This window comes from Asparagus officinalis, chromosome 7 (genome assembly GCF_001876935.1).
Source record: "Asparagus officinalis chromosome 7, Aspof.V1, whole genome shotgun sequence".
In the NCBI taxonomy this organism is placed as follows: domain Eukaryota; kingdom Viridiplantae; phylum Streptophyta; class Magnoliopsida; order Asparagales; family Asparagaceae; genus Asparagus; species Asparagus officinalis.
The window spans coordinates 85,027,099-85,043,121 of NC_033800.1; the positions used below are offsets into that span (position 1 = coordinate 85,027,099).

At 34.6% G+C, this 16,023-nt stretch overlaps 1 protein-coding gene across 1 annotated transcript; it reads right to left on the reverse strand.

Annotated features, from left to right (window-relative positions):
* On the reverse strand, positions 1,313-14,262 carry LOC109848238 (ubiquitin domain-containing protein DSK2b-like). The gene is made up of 6 exons (XM_020417654.1): positions 13,911-14,262; positions 4,012-4,779; positions 3,303-3,505; positions 3,068-3,214; positions 2,182-2,323; positions 1,313-1,812 (listed from the first exon to the last, which is right to left on the reverse strand). The coding sequence occupies exons 1-6, from the start codon at positions 14,119-14,121 to the stop codon at positions 1,664-1,666; spliced, it is 1,620 nt and encodes a 539-aa protein (XP_020273243.1). The 5' UTR covers positions 14,122-14,262; the 3' UTR covers positions 1,313-1,663.

Genomic DNA, 16,023 nt, shown 5'->3' on the forward strand with positions numbered 1-16,023 from the left:
TTTTGAACCAAACACAGTTTATAAAAATCTCCAGAAAAGTTTTATTTACAAAACTGCCACTATCAACCATTTTCTATAAAGTTTTCTATGAAACCACTCAACCAAACAGCCCCTTAGTCATCTTTTATATTTTCTTTTTTATCGTATATCATAATAATATAATTAAATTAAAAGTAAAGAAAGTATAGATCCTTAATTTATTTGAAAATAAAATTGAGAGATGACTAAGGGGCTGTTTGTATAGATACTTTATAGAAAACTTTCCTGTAAATTTTTTTTGAACCAAACACAGTTTATAAAAATCTCCAGAAAAGTTTTATTTACAAAACTGCCACTATCAACCATTTTCTATAAAGTTTTCTATAAAACCACTCAACCAAACAGCCCCTTAGTCATCTTTTATATTTTCTTTTTTATCGTATATCATAATAATATAATTAAATTAAAAGTAAAGAAAGTATAGATCCTTAATTTATTTGAAAATAAAATTGAGAGATGACAAACAGAGATATCAGGGAGCAAAAAAGAAGGAAAATATGAGAAACCTTTTTTAGACTTGTACTATAATAATAATTAAAAAATAAAAAAAACTACAGCATATATATTATATAATAATAATTGACAATACCTTATAGTCTAACAAAAAGTTATTTAATAGTAACTAACATTCTAGTAAACAAGTATCAATTAATAATAGGAAGTTTAAAATACATGAATAGTATTTATATCATCAAAATGCATAAATATATACTTCATGATCATCAAATATTTCATTTAATTAGAATATCAGGCTTCACCAAATTGTTCTCAACTATCCCACTAAAATATCCCACTAGCAAAACATTATTCCAATTTTAAGGTTATCCAAATTCGCGTGAAAATGTCCCAATTGGCTAACACCCCTTAAGAAACTTAATTTGGTTTAACTGTATTTGCTTGAAGCCAAATTAGCTTGGGGCTCGTCTAAAATGAAAACGAAGCATATCCAACAGAGTCCGTATTGATTTTAAGAACCTGACATGAGTATATTTTTGATTAATTTCCTCCAAGGTTACCATCTATGAGATGTCTTAACGGTTACTCTTCAAAGCGCGCGTAATAAGGTAATGTTCGTTCATCATCTCATAAATAGGCTAAGCGCAGCGGCCGGAGCCCACAACTTCAGTATACGTCTAAAATACGTCGGCATGGGAAAAGCATATTTTCTTCTCCATTCAAATACCATCTCAAGCTCACCACAACATCTATGCACAAAGAATATAATGAGCTGCAAATCTTTCAAGGCCCAACACCACAAATTATTCAAAAGGAATGACAAGACTAAAACATATTCAGTAATCAACCCAATTTGTCGAATATAGACAATTCACAAAGTATTAAAAGTATGTATTTACAAAGATCCTGGGTTTTTTAATAGAGCATATCCATAAAAAGAGAAAGAAGATGGGAGGAAAGAAAAACGAAAAAAGAAGCAACCCATAACTTCCACAGGAGTACATAAAGTTCAAACCTCTTTTAACCAATACCTCTAATCCCTCCCACGCTAAAAAATAGGAAGTGAATAACTGCTTGTCCTGGCTTTTCTTGAAGGAAAATATATAGGAGAAATGATAATCATTGAGACCCATTTGCGACTAGTATCTGCACCGCGTGATGAGAGTCTTTACTGACCAAGGTTTCCCAAAAGCCTCTCCACTGCAGCATGAACATTTCCAGCTGTGGCGCTGAGTGCACGAATGTTTTCCTGAGTGTCGAAGAAACCCATTTCCTGGAGCTGGGTTAGCTGTGTCGCATACAACTCTTCTGGTGGAACTGGAAAAATGGTGGCAGATAAAAAGAAGTTTTATTTAAACATGTAATCGATAAAAAGTGAATTAACATAGGGTTAATAGCATATGGACCTCCTAACGTATCGTGCTTTAGAACTTATTGTCCATGTAGGTTGATTTTCACATAGACCCTCAAGTGAAATTATTTTCACTCTTTTACCCTCGGTGAAATTTTCGCAGATGTTTACACCTGGGAAATTAGTGTTCTATCTGAGGGTAAAAAAGTCAAAAAGCATCCAAGCGGACATCTGCCAGAATGAAATTGCAGGGCAATAAATATCCGAAGTGTGATATTACAGGGTCTGTGTGCAATTAACCGATTAACATAAGTACAGATGTTAGAATGCCTAACCATTGGAGGGATTGGGCACACCGAGACCACCAGCACCAAGTCCCCCGAACATGTTCATCAAGAAATCCATGTTTGGCATCCCTGCAGTACAATGACATGATAATAAACGACAGGGAAAAGATCTACTTGGTTGATGAACTTTGTAGCTTCTGTAGGAGAAAAACAGATTCATATTTTATATTTAGAGGAGGTCCTTACCCGCACCACCAGCGGTCTGGTTTTGTCCCCTGCATTACACCAACGAAAATAGAAATTAGAGTTCCACAGAAACATGGGAGGGGAAATGAAAATTGATCACCACAAATGATGAGAGCTTTTAAGCTTGAATTTTACAATAAATCAAATGTAATCGCAAAAATCCATATATATCTACTATAAACTTTACATGAATGTTTGAGGTAAGGTGATTTGTTACTTTCATAGTTGGTTATCACCTCTACATGAAAAGGAAAACCTCACCATACTAACTAAGAGACCCAATATAATTAAGCCCCGTTCAGCCACCAAGTGGGTCTACTGTGGCTCCCACTCCCTTCCACAACAGAAAGAAACCAGCCCAATAATCAAAACAGAGGGGAGTAAGGGAAGAGGGTTAAAGTTTAACCAGACCAATATACAGACCAAGAAAGATGGAATATTGGAACATGGTAGATACGCCAGCATAAATGCAGTTGGTTGATTGAAACCCCTAAACCCGTGACTAAAGAATATAATACTTAAACGGCCAAGGGTCAAAATTTTTAACGAAAAACTTTCTACAATTTACTTGCAAAATGCAAAGTAGTATCTTATTGTGTACTAGAGATATTGAACCTCTTCGGAAAAGAGTGACTGCAAGGACATGAGGTGCTGCAGGAAAAGAGGAAAAAGTTATTCAGGAAATGATATGAAATAGAATCTCTTGGTAATTAAAGTCAACCTGCATTGTTTCAGGGTTAGTCATCTGGCGAATAAAATCTGGATTTTGCAACATCTCCCTTAGCTGGGGATTAGAGTCCATTGCAGTTTGCAGCTGGGGATTCAGACTAAGAACCTAGAAGCATTTTAGAAATTGAAAATTAGCAAAAATACATTTTTTACTGCTATTTCAGTAAATAAATGTAAAACAAATCACAATTAACCTGATTCATATACTGAGGGTTGGAAATAAGACTCTGCATCATTTGATTTATTGCCGGGTTTTGCATAACCTGACTCAAGGTGGAAGGGTCAGGCATGCTGCCAGCCAGACTCTCCAAGTTTGGTATTCCAAGGCCGCCTAACCCAGCAATGCCAGGTGCTCTGGCTTCACTCACAGATCTTGCATTGTTTGGTTGCGTACCTCCTGTGTGCGCAAAATTTCATAAGTACCATACTATTTAACAGTACAACCTTACAGCTCATTGATGAAGAATATGTTTAGCAATTAGCAAATCCTTCTTTTGCGAAACCTTACAAGGGCCCTATTACTTATCTTTAAAAAATCCATTTAAGTGTGTAAAAGAATAAGGAAGAATGTTTGGTAATTCCAGTAACTTTTAAGGATCTATGTTAAGGGGCAAAACAGTCTTTTTATATGGGATGGAGTTGTTGGAGGTGATCGAGGGATTAGTCGAATTCTTGGAGATCCAGGGACATGGGATGGAGATTTTGAATTTCTTAAGAGGGAAAATTAGTATTTGTAACATCAATAAGTAAACCTCCTTAAAAGGGCGAAAAAGAAAAGACGGAAAATCCCAACTCATTGCCTTCATCCTAATGGACAAAGCAATATGTAAAATCTACCAAACATGTCACTTTAACCCTTATAATAAGTTGCCAAACATGCCCAAAGAAACAACAGTAAATCACCTGTGTTTCCCCAAGGGTTAGGCAGTGGATTGGTATTCGGAGCAGGAGACCCAGCAGTTGCTTCAGAACCAGCAGTTGTTGAGTTCGTTGACCGATCTGTGGTCTGTGTAGTGCCTTGGTTCCCCAAAAGGGCTGCGAATGGATTTGACCCTGCCCCATTTCCAGTCTCCCCTGCCATTGTTGTGGCATTCAGAAATGGCTCCTGAACAGTTTCATACATGCGCCTTAGCATATTAAATCCTTCTGGGGTAGATTCGATGTTGCTCATAGCTCTATCTGTGTTGCGCATCATTTCTCTCATAATTTCAGGATTCCTTGCAGCTTCCAGAGTCTGCCTAAGAGTGCTGGGGTCATTAAGTACATGTGCAAGTTCAGGATTTCGGTCTATTATTTCCCTCATTTGAGGATTGTTCATAATCAAGTTGCGCATTATGTCAGGGTTGTTCATCATGTTTTGGATGGCGGGCAAGTTCATTAATTCCCTCATCATGTTAGGGTTCTGACTTAGCTGTTGCTGCATCTGATCAAGCTCTGGAAGTCCAAATAAACCAGAACCACCAGTGCTGCCCAGACCATTGAGTCCAAGACCAGGAAACAATGAACTACCAAGACCTTCTCCCCCAAGACCAGCACCTACACCTCGTGTAACTGCCGAATTGCTTCCAGTACCTGAAGCCCCAAGGTTGCCTGCTCCTGCATTAGTATTAGCCAGGGTTGGTTGTGCTGCAGCTCCACGAACCAAATGAATAGTATGATCGTTTTCAACACCTAACAATGATACAGTAGGACCAGTTTTCAGTCATAAGCATGAAAGGAATGAGGAGAAACAAGTTTGTATGGACATAAGAATCATGCTCTTAAATTCCCAGACGAGCAAATTCTTCATAATCACAAAAGAAAAAAAGTCAAATCACAACTAAAATCAAATAAAATTGAAACAATAAACAGTGACCTTCAGCACCAAGTGAATAGCATGATTGCTACCAAAGCTTGTGCGCCTCTAGAGCCTCCTATAAATAGAAGCCTATAATAGCTGACTGTTACATTTTAATATGTTATTCCGAGGACCAAAAAAATATTGTAAAAATTCATCATTCCTTATCTCTAACATAGTTCACTCAACACCACATTACCACAAATTCTCAGCACAGTGGCATGTGTGATACTTCAACTATTTAGTCAATTTCCTATAGTCTAGGAGGTGATCCTGAGATTATAAATTTTCAAAAAACCAGACCAATCACCAAGAACTGCATAATAAAATGCTTTCATGATTCATCTATAGAAAACTGCAGTATCAAATTTCCCAGCGCTTCTCTGTTTATGTTAAGCCAGTAACAAGAAAAGAATACAATCTTGGTTTCAGTGTAATATTGGACACTATTGAATTCAGTAGTTTCAGAGCCTTGGTAACACAATCTAGAAGAATAAAAAAAAAAATTGACGATAACATCCAAATCTGCATATTACTTGTCCATAATTGATGAAGTTTTGAAGGAAGATTTTACAAGAATAATTCTAAAATTTTAAAAGAATAATTCCATCTATGCCATATCCAACACTGACTTGTATATAAAATTAATTAATATCAAAGATATTAAAAAGTTTCTTGTTACAAATCTCCAAATGTTTTTCCCCCTTGTTTTGAACTTTTTTTTACTTTAATTTATTGATTTCTGATATTTCGTACAACTACCTTATCTTCTCACCTCGTCATCATAATTCATAATGAACATGGATTTGCGTAAGTACTTTGAGTTGCTTACTACTAAATATTTCATGAACTAAATGTTAGGCACACGTCTTATGATGCAACTGATAAGTAATGCATATACACAGAACAGTTCACATGTTTATATAAAAGCAAATGTGATTTTTATGAATCATATGATTTTTTATATTTTGATCGGGATTTAAAGAAAATCATTGACGTTGATGGTTTGATGCGAAAAAAATTGTTTAGTGGTTGCAGAATAATAACATGAACTGTTAAGGCTGGGGGCTGTGGGGGGGGGGGGAAAAGAAACTCTAGATGTAGTCGCAAAACCAAATTGTCATCTATAAGTTTTAGTTTATACCTTTTGCATGTTAGTTTTGGCCGATTTTGTCCTGTAACTAAACAAAACTACAAAACCTAGTCAGCATCAACAGATCAGTCATCTATAACTTTTATTTTTTATTTTTTATTTTTATTTTTTGTTTTTTGCATCTGAATTTTGGTCGGTTTTGTCCTGTAACTGAACACAATTACAAAACCTAAGCAATATTATGTGCTGGTTGTACTTATAGGGTTTAGTACAGATTTAACTCATAAATACTCCAATCTGCTATCCTGAGGTGATTTGTTCTTGAATAAACTACTAAAATTTAGACTAACACAACATAAGACTTAACAAGTTTCTTCGTTATTTGGTTCTAATTAAACAACATGCAGGAATCCAGTAACCAGTTGTAGAATACCTTTGTAACTATTGCAAATTCAATTTCAACATAAATTCAAACTAAAGCAAGCAGACAAAGTAAAACAGAGGAGCCTGTTCATTACAGCTTATGCACTCAAACTGTTGCTAAACCATTCTGTTTCAAACCGCCTCAATCAAACTAACACACACAAGTCAGCCAGGATCCAAAGGTCTGAAAGGAACCTTACAGAAGCAAAAGCCCCTGTTAAGGGATTAAGTGAACATTCAGCATAACAAAACCCGTGTTACTACCTTTAGCCAGGACCAATATAAATCCGACTATCATACCAGCTTTATCACGGGCCACTACAAACTTTGATTTACATTGATAATACTGAGAAAATCATTCGAGCAGAAGACTAGATATTTAAGGGTATCTTAGCCAATGATATCCCACAAAAACTCAATTAAAAAAAACCCAAGAGAAAACCTGCACATGGTTATTTTTGTTCGGAACTTGTATTTGTCTCCTCATTTCATTTCCCTATAGCCAGGATAGCAGGGTTAAAGTTTTGTAAGAAAATCATGAAAGCCCAAAGTTTTTAAAAATACTAATAGTTCTATATTTGACTAGGTTTTAGGTAGATCAAAAGGTTAACTAATATTTCTCAATGAGCCTTGGATCTGGGGTAATATTTATCCAACTGAGAGAAAAAAGCAAGTTAGATTATCTTTAACGGAGTTAGGGACTGATTAATTCACCAAGAGAATAGCAGCCTCAAATAAAAGTGCAAGCAGACTCAAGTTTACATGCATCAGTCTCATACATTTCACAGCTCCATAGTCAACTGTCAGTAATTTGGAAAGTGGTCTGGCAATAAGACGCAGAAGCCTGACAGTGGAACGTGTTTAATACATATCATATTGTTCCATTCATATATTGTATAAAACTCGTGATAATTTACTTTAACAAAAACAGACAGAAAAGCATGAAGACTTTACAGAGAAATTAAAACTAAAAGCAGTAATTCTAGTAATGGTAGCCCTTTCATTGTTGTATACACGGTGAATGTATTCTAAGGAGATCCACGGGATGGTCTATGTCATATTGCGGGTCAAAGCTTTTATGAAATGTGACTCCATGTACCGGCCTAACTGTTAAGTTTCTGATGCTTTCAGAATATCTTCCTGGATCTTTACTAATCTAAAATAACCCAACATCTCCTTTTCACACTGATTTTATAGCCTTAATTCGCTACATAGAAGCTGGAAACTCAGCCACCTCATGTGATGGCCATATGGTAATGAGCTTATCATCTCAACATAGTATGGGTGTGAACAATGTTCAAAAACACGGTTTTCTTATCCATGCAATCCGAGAGCAAGTCAAGATTAATTGCATTATGTTCCGATTAATCAGATTATGCGGAATTATGCGTTTTTGAAATTTTTAACGTATATTTATTATTTTTTATACATAAAAATGTATATAATTCATAAAAGATGGATCATATATTAAGAAAAATGCCAATATACATGTGACTGAATAATCGATAACTAAGTAACTAAGTAACCACTCAATCCAATGCATCCATTATCCATGCATATCATAATTAACTAGCTACTCAGATAAAAGTTACTAATTAAACACTAGATTAAAATAAAAAGTTCATAAACTAAAAGTAGAAGATGGTGAACACTACAAGGAAAAGGCGGTGAAGAGGGGATCCAGTGGAAGATGGAGAAGACTGGAAGATGAGAGCTTGCCAGCGGTAGAAGAGGAGATCCGGCGCGGCGGCTAATGGAGAAGGAGAGTCCACGGTAAGTTGATTTCGGGTTTCATTTCATTTTTTTTAAGTCAGATGGAGCAGAAAGTTATCGGGTGTTTTAGATAAGAAGTCGGGTAGGTATCAGGTTTAAAACATGTTCGAGTTCATTTTTTTGACCCGAAACCCATTATTACCTGGAAGAAAAAAAGCCTCTATATTCATGTTATGCAGTGCGAGTAAGCAATTTTCGCTCCATTATGTGGTTGGCCGCATAACTGAGCGAATCAACCCATTTCCCAGCAGAAATGGACCAATTCCGCTTATTCGTCCGCATATGCGGGCCAGTAAACCGTCTTTTAGAACACTGGGTGTGAAGGCTATATGATAATGAGTTCATCGTCTCAATATACTTCAGATATGGGTTAGTCAATTTTGTGAAACTACAAATATAATGAGTTATTGATAGCTCAAAAGACTGAAAGATGGTTATGAAGGATTGCAAGCATATTACTAACACATTGCATTACTATGCCATGTGTGCCAGACGACATTAGTTAAGCCTTTACCCCAAACTTTGAGGTCGAGATAATATGAATCTATTTTCCTCGTTCAGCTCTTTTAAGGCCATGTTGGCATGTTCTCTTCTGAACAATGTTTTAAATTGCTATTGCGGCCGCCATGTCCGACATGTCGGATTTGGGGACTCGCTGCAAGGAAATCTCAACTTTCATATTGTATGACGTTTTTGACCCAATATCAGGGACATGTTAGTGAATTTTGGAAATTAGGCCGGTTTTTTTCTATTTTTAGATTACGGCTTTTAGGTTTGGGTTTACATCGCTATAATACACCTTGTCACATGCATATATGAACAATTTGTTCAAACAAAACTTGTTATTTTGTAATACATGCTTCTTTTACTTTTAACGTCTAAAAGTTTCCGTTGAGCTTTTGCAGTTGAGCTTCAAGAATGTTAACAATAGGTAGAGACCTATTCTATAAAGAAGTGATTGTTCATGCTTCAACAATTAAAATAGAAGCTCAAATTGAATGTTCCTTGCTAGTTGTTAGTCTTGTAGATTACATTTTAGAACATTATATTATATATCACATCATCAAATTTGGCACTCCAATATTTACTGCCTATCCCCGATATTTTCCCGATTTTTGCAATCTGCTATGAATTTTGACCTTCCGACATGTCCCCAACATTCGATATTTAAAACCTTGCTTCTGAACTAGAAAGTAGATATCCTTTCTTACTAACAAGCCATCTTTCATATGACACCGATTCAAGTAACGGTGAGGAATGGGGGAAAACTCAAGCTAAAGTTACATGTACCAAATGATGTCAGCCACATCTTGGTTCTTCTGCATTACCAAGATTATCTATCTCTAGCAATAGGATCCAAAGATGTTCAACATATGAAGTCATTGGCACATATATATTAATCCCCATTATTACAAGATGATAACACATCTATCTTTATCCACCAAGCCATACATCTTCTACAGTTGACAATCCAAATTGCTTCCAGCAACTTTTTATTAGATGATGTTCAAATGTTGGTGTGCATCAGTTGAAGAGTCATCATTCCAATAAGACTGGGGTTCTTCATAACTGTAGGTACTGGTAAAATAATTCAGACAAAGGATTATACCTGCTATGACCCAGATATTCATGTCTAATAATTGATGCCTGAAAAAAATCTTAGGTAGTTGTAAGTGAAACTCAAAATCAAAGCTACCAATTTGCTAAATATAGACACATCACACATGAGGATTATAAGTTGAAATATCCACTGGATAGACTCATTAAGTGACAAGAATGATAAGGTGCGTCATCTAGTATCCATCAACCATAGAAACATAATGTAAAAATACACTGGACAGATTAATTATGTATTAAAAGATCACAAGCATCGATATGTTATACTGTAACAATTTGGAAGCAAACTGCAAACATGTCATGCGACCTGCCTTAGCATAAACAGAAACTATCATCAAGAGTATAAACTAGTCGCTTTTGTCCTAAGGCCATGTTTGGATTAGATTATTTTGACTTAATAACCCTTTATCCTCTAAAATAAAATAGTGAGACATCTGATTCAAAATTTTGGAAGGGATTACATTGGACTATTTAATCTGTTAAAATAAAATAGTCCAGAGATTCCAGCTAAATGAGGGGAGGGGATGTTATTATAGTCTTGGGACTATTTCCCACTTGGGATCAGGTCCGAGAAGACCATGTTACCCTTTAATTTTCTTAAACATTATATAGGATTCCGCTCTCCAATTATTTCCTTGGACTGTGGCCATCATCTACCAAATACAGAAAGTTTAAAAAACGAACTGGAAGATCTGAACTCAGCAGAAAAAGAAATCTGAATACTCCTGGTGAGCAACTCTTAGCTATTTAATTCATGGTTTGTAATATGTTAGTTCTTTGGTAATTTTTTCACTCCACTCAAAATAATCATTCTTTATTTCATCTTTTCTTAACATTGCATCATCCTTCGGAACTGTGCTGGGCTTTGGTAATGTGATAGAGCACAAAGAAATAAATGTGAGTGTTAAAAGGCTTGATTTAAATTGCCTGGACATTACATTTAGGTGGACTAAGTTTTTTTCACCCTCTATGTTTATGCCAAAATTGCAAATTATGGCTAATTAGGTTTGATTGTCTTGACATCTATTTATGACTTTCTTGAAAAAACGTTAAATTAAATTAGATGTTTGACATAAAAAATTTACGTGAAACAACCAAAATTGACGCAGACTTAACTAAAACATGGTTGATAGGTAGAAGGGCATTGTGGACATTTGATGTTGCATTTTAACCCTATACTACTTTATAATGACAAGTCCCCAAACATGATACATATTAGAGATGTTAATAACAAATTGAACCAAACAGATTATTACAAATTTAACTCATTGTAGTCCCCAGAATAAGAGAATAGCAATATCCTATGACTATCACGAGTTAAATTAATCCAATGATAAAACAAATCCCCAATCCAAACATGGCATAGTAGCACACTACCACATGACTCATATAACGTGTTATGACCAGGATTCCAAAAGCTAAGATAAGGACAATAGCCCCTATAGAGATCTAGAACAATAGACAATAGACATGCTACACAACAATTAGAACTGCAAGACTATAATCAAAAGCAAGAGAAGTTTTCCTAAAGTTCGAAGGAAAAAAGCTCTCTGAATACTGAAAAGCTCTAGTGACATGTTAAATAACTGTTAAGAACAAAGGTGTGCTCCCAATTTCAACCCCCAGCTAGCGTAAAGGTTAGGTTTATCTAGAACTGTCTACTTTCATGTGGCATTGTGAAAACCGCTAATGGTGCAGCTTGTACACCATTTTGATTAAGCAGGTGTAGATGGGTAAGCTACCACCATATTCCTATTGCTGAAAACCATATTTAAGTTTTGTAAATAGCCTTAACTAGTATTGACAGTCTTGGTTTCAACCTTAAAAGTTCACAAGTAATATGAAAACGAAGATAAGCTTCAGCAATAGATTTTTTTTCATACATCACATGAGCATAATTGATTTTTCCTCGACCACATGTCCTTTCTTTAATCCATAGAGTCATAGACATCATTTAGTTCTTTTCCAATAAAGTGTGAATGTTAATCTTTCTCCAAAAGTAACAATATTTAATTGTAGTAAGAGGTAGAATCACATTTTAGGAAATAACCAAGTTTTGTGAACATTAGATCTTGTTATAAATTCTAGTCCTCCAAAAGCCCAACTCTATAGAACTCTCATAGCTTATCCGAAAGAAGAACAGATTCAACAGAACCATCTTTGACAGACTTTCAATGGTTATTAGCCTCCAAGAACCCAAGTGGCATAACATTTTGCGATGACATGCATATAAATTAATCCAGATCATTTTGATGCTTCTGCCAAATGTTTCTAGGTTCTAATTTCAGTCTGTTGGACCTCTGAAGGTTCAATTTCCTTATAATCCTGAAAGAATGCTCTCGTAGGTCATAACAAATAGTCGAAAGCACTGAAACTGAACGTATGATTATCCCTTGGATCATTGTATGTGCCAATTTTGAAGGTTTTGCCCCATGCATATAAGCATTTTCCCCTCTTATTAGATAGTTTTCTAGTAGGGAATCAAATTAAGCATGTATTGTTCACCAATTGTTGTTTTGGCCCTCCAGAACAACCTTGGGCCTGAATTGGTCCTGGTTAACCCATCAGTGTAGCAGTCATGTGTTCTCTTTCTTTCATTCTTTTTTTCTTTTTCTTTTTTTCCAGGCAGGAACATGTGTTTTCTCGAAGTTTAACTTAAATTTCAGGCAATAGCTTCCATTTGTAGCTCAAGCAAATAACCACCTAGCAGTGTCAAACCTCGTCAATCTTTGATGAAATAATTGATGCGTTCACTTAGAGTTCACTTAAATTCAGGTAACAAATTCTACTTGTAGCTCATGCTAAAATACCCAAGTACCAGAGTCAAACTTCACAAAAGTTCGATGAGATAACCTAAATATAGAACTGCTTGATATGGGAAGCTTAAGTAGACTATGCCACATATTTATTGCAATATACAAAATTAAGAAAAAGCAACAAATAGTAAATAAAAATGGAAATACACAAGCTAGGCATGTCTAACCTAACCTAGAAATTGCATTTCAAACAGGTCCCAAACAAACCACAATATATTTAACAGTTTCTCGATTGGATAAAAGAAATCAAACAAAAATGACAGAAAATGACTTCGTAATAAATATAGATATCTATACATGAGACACTAAACTTCCAAACATTCAAAGATGAACCACTAGAACAAAATAGAAACAGAAATTAAATTTGAAGTGGTCCGACTTTCGTCCGCCACAATAAGACATAAACACACATGCAACAGACAGAGCAATAAAGTTAAAACATATTCCAAGGCAGTGGAAAAGAAAAATAAATCCATCCCTCCTGCCAACAATTGAACAGGAAAAATCCTTCCAACTTAATTATGAAGATAAATACTAGTTCAAGCCTTCTAACTTTAATTGCCACATTAGTGGCATTACTGTCTCTTCCCTAACTTAATTCCAAAGATCATGTTACTTAATTAATGATTCTTAGCATGAAACCCAGTCATACAATCATTCCACTCCTGACTATTCTCCGTCAGTACGCGACAAAATTACAGATAAGCATTAATCAAGCAAATCATTGTCTCCACACATATTGTGTTCACACACCTGAGCTCATGTAACTCCTCAAATACAGCTAACACCTATACAAAACCCTCCCCACTACCATTTTTTTTAATAAACTACATTTAGTGCTGAAGTCCAAATACTGAATAGAAAAGTTCCTTCAACTTGATGCCTGCATGTAATAGTGATTCCTAAAAGTAATCACTTCAAACATTACCGCCCACTTTTAACTATCCCTTCCCATTTTAGTTTTATATAATCATTCAGCTTCCATCTCTCCCAATCAGCTAAGTCACAAAACTAGGGTTAAGCATTCAGCAAAGAAGCCTAGACAACAAGGAAATTACAAACAATTGATCTGCTGTCTACAAGCACCCAAACTCAAATAACCCAATCATAAACTAAATACGGTTAAATCTCATAGAAACTACCGCACTAAAAGTCTCATACCTAATTTCTTCCCCCCAATTCAAAGCTAATTGTGAGAAATTCATATAAAAAGATTAAAAAAATCGAGAAAACAGTTTAGTACCATAGCTTGCTAGGGTTTGATCGTCCTTCAAGATCCGGCCTTTATAGATCAGCCTCTGCTGCGCGGCCGGCACATCGCACTTCTCGGCGAGAAGCGCCTTGAAAGTCTCCACCGTTGCATCGAGCGGCGTCTCCACGGCGATCTTGGACCCGTTGGAGTACCGTATGTTGACGGTGGCGGTGGAGGAATCGCCGTCGCCGTCTCCGCCCATGAGTTAGAGAGATCGGAGGGATTGAGAACCCTAACCCTAAGTTAGAAGACAGAGAATTGGGGATTTTGGATCGCTTGAGGTGGAAGAAATTGGACAGGAAAGAGGAGATTTATTAGTTGAGCAGCGGAAAAAGAAAGGAATTTTAGACGGGGTTGGCTGTTTAATGCGCTGTAATGGGTCGGGTCCGTGTTCGGGTGCGGAACGGCGTTGGTATTTTGTTTATTTTATTTATAAGGGGATAAAGGATTATTCTAGAATCTCAGTTGCGGGCTTAGTTAGTCTCACGTAATTGCAATTAGGTCCCTAAATCTTTCAACGTGTTCCAAATTAGCCCGCCTGGTCCGCTATCGTTTGATTCGGTGTAGTGCTCCTTCTAAATGATACGTCCCTCGCTTTTTCTCTCCCTAGCTTCTCATGGTCTCCATTTCCCAGTAACATGTTACCTTCGCTAAAATCCCTCTCTTCACCAAAGTCAACAAATCCTTGTTCTTCATCTAGTCAATGTCTTGACAATGTTTAATGATAGACTCGTTATTAATCTATATCTATTTATATCTATATCTATATCTATACTTTTATAAAAAGAGAATTTAGATGTTAAAACTTTTAATTTTCTTTTTTCCCCCTCAAATTTTAATAAATTCTAACTATGTCACTATCTATAATTAATCTTTTATTAAATAAATATAACCACTTATTAATTATGCAGCTCATCACATTCCTAAATAATTATAATTATCAATAATATTATAACTATTAATTACAAAACAATAATATAATAAAATAATTTATAAAATAAGTATACACAATTATTGACAGTAACCAATTAAATTATTATAATAAGTATTATTTATGAATTATAGTAAAATAATTAAAATAATAGTATACATAAAATAATATATTACTAAATACCTTTAAGAATTATACTGTAATTCAATGAGCAACAAGATAAATAGAATAAGTATTTAATGCATGAATAGTGTAATTATTTTAATAATATCACATAAATTATGAATTATACTATTTATTAAGTGTTATATTATTAAATAAATCAAATATACAATTTATTATTATATTTAGAATATTTTCTCAAAGATTATTACATGATACTGAATAATATATAATTAGTAATAATTGAAAACTGACCTTTTTATAAAACAATATTTAATATTAATAATATTACTATTAATTGTTAATGATAGTATAATATAAATTTATAAAGTATTTCTAAATTTAAATTATTTAAGAGCATAATTAAAAAATAGAATTAGATAAATATTTTATAGTATACAGGTAGTATAATTATTTTAATAGTATTGTTTGAACTAAGATTTATAATATTAAATAAGGTAAATTACGGTAAGCCCCCATGAACTTTTAGCATTTTCCAATTAATAGACTCTATAAACTTTCAAAATCACACTAAATCCGTAACAACTTTTGTAGAAAGCCTCCAATATCTTTTAGATAAATTACAANCCCCCCCCCCCAAAAAAAAAAAAAACTTTCAAAATGTATTTTTATGCCATTTTATAGGAGTTATATGCAAAAATTAAAAAGTTATTATAGGTTTTCTTTCTTTAAAATAAAAAAATTATTAGGGCTTTAGTGTGATTTTGAAAGTTCATAGAGGCCAAAAATTCATAAGGGTTTAGTATAATTTATCCCGTTAAATAATTATAATAAGAAGTAACTATCATAATATGTTGTTAGCATTAAGTGTAACTATTTAAGGGACATTAGGAAAAAGCTAGCAATATCAATGTAGCTTAGTTAATTTAGACTTAAGTTAATAACTTTTAAGTCAGAGGGGTATATTTAAGAGAACATATAGATTTGGCAGACTTATTTAAGAATAATTGCAGATTTAGGAGACGTATTTAAAAAAAGTTAGCATTGGGC

What these genes read in the sequence shown, in the direction of transcription:
- LOC109848238 (XM_020417654.1), bottom strand. Translation starts at nt 14,121, where the DNA reads ATGGGCGGAGACGGCGACGGCGATTCCTCCACCGCCACCGTCAACATA. An exon ending in TCAAACCCTAGCAAGCTATG is followed by an intron (nt 4,780 to 13,910) that starts GTACTAAACTGT and finishes TATCATTGTTAG; the next exon opens with GTGTTGAAAACGATCATACT. An exon ending in TAACCCTTGGGGAAACACAG is followed by an intron (nt 3,506 to 4,011) that starts GTGATTTACTGT and finishes TTGCGCACACAG; the next exon opens with GAGGTACGCAACCAAACAAT.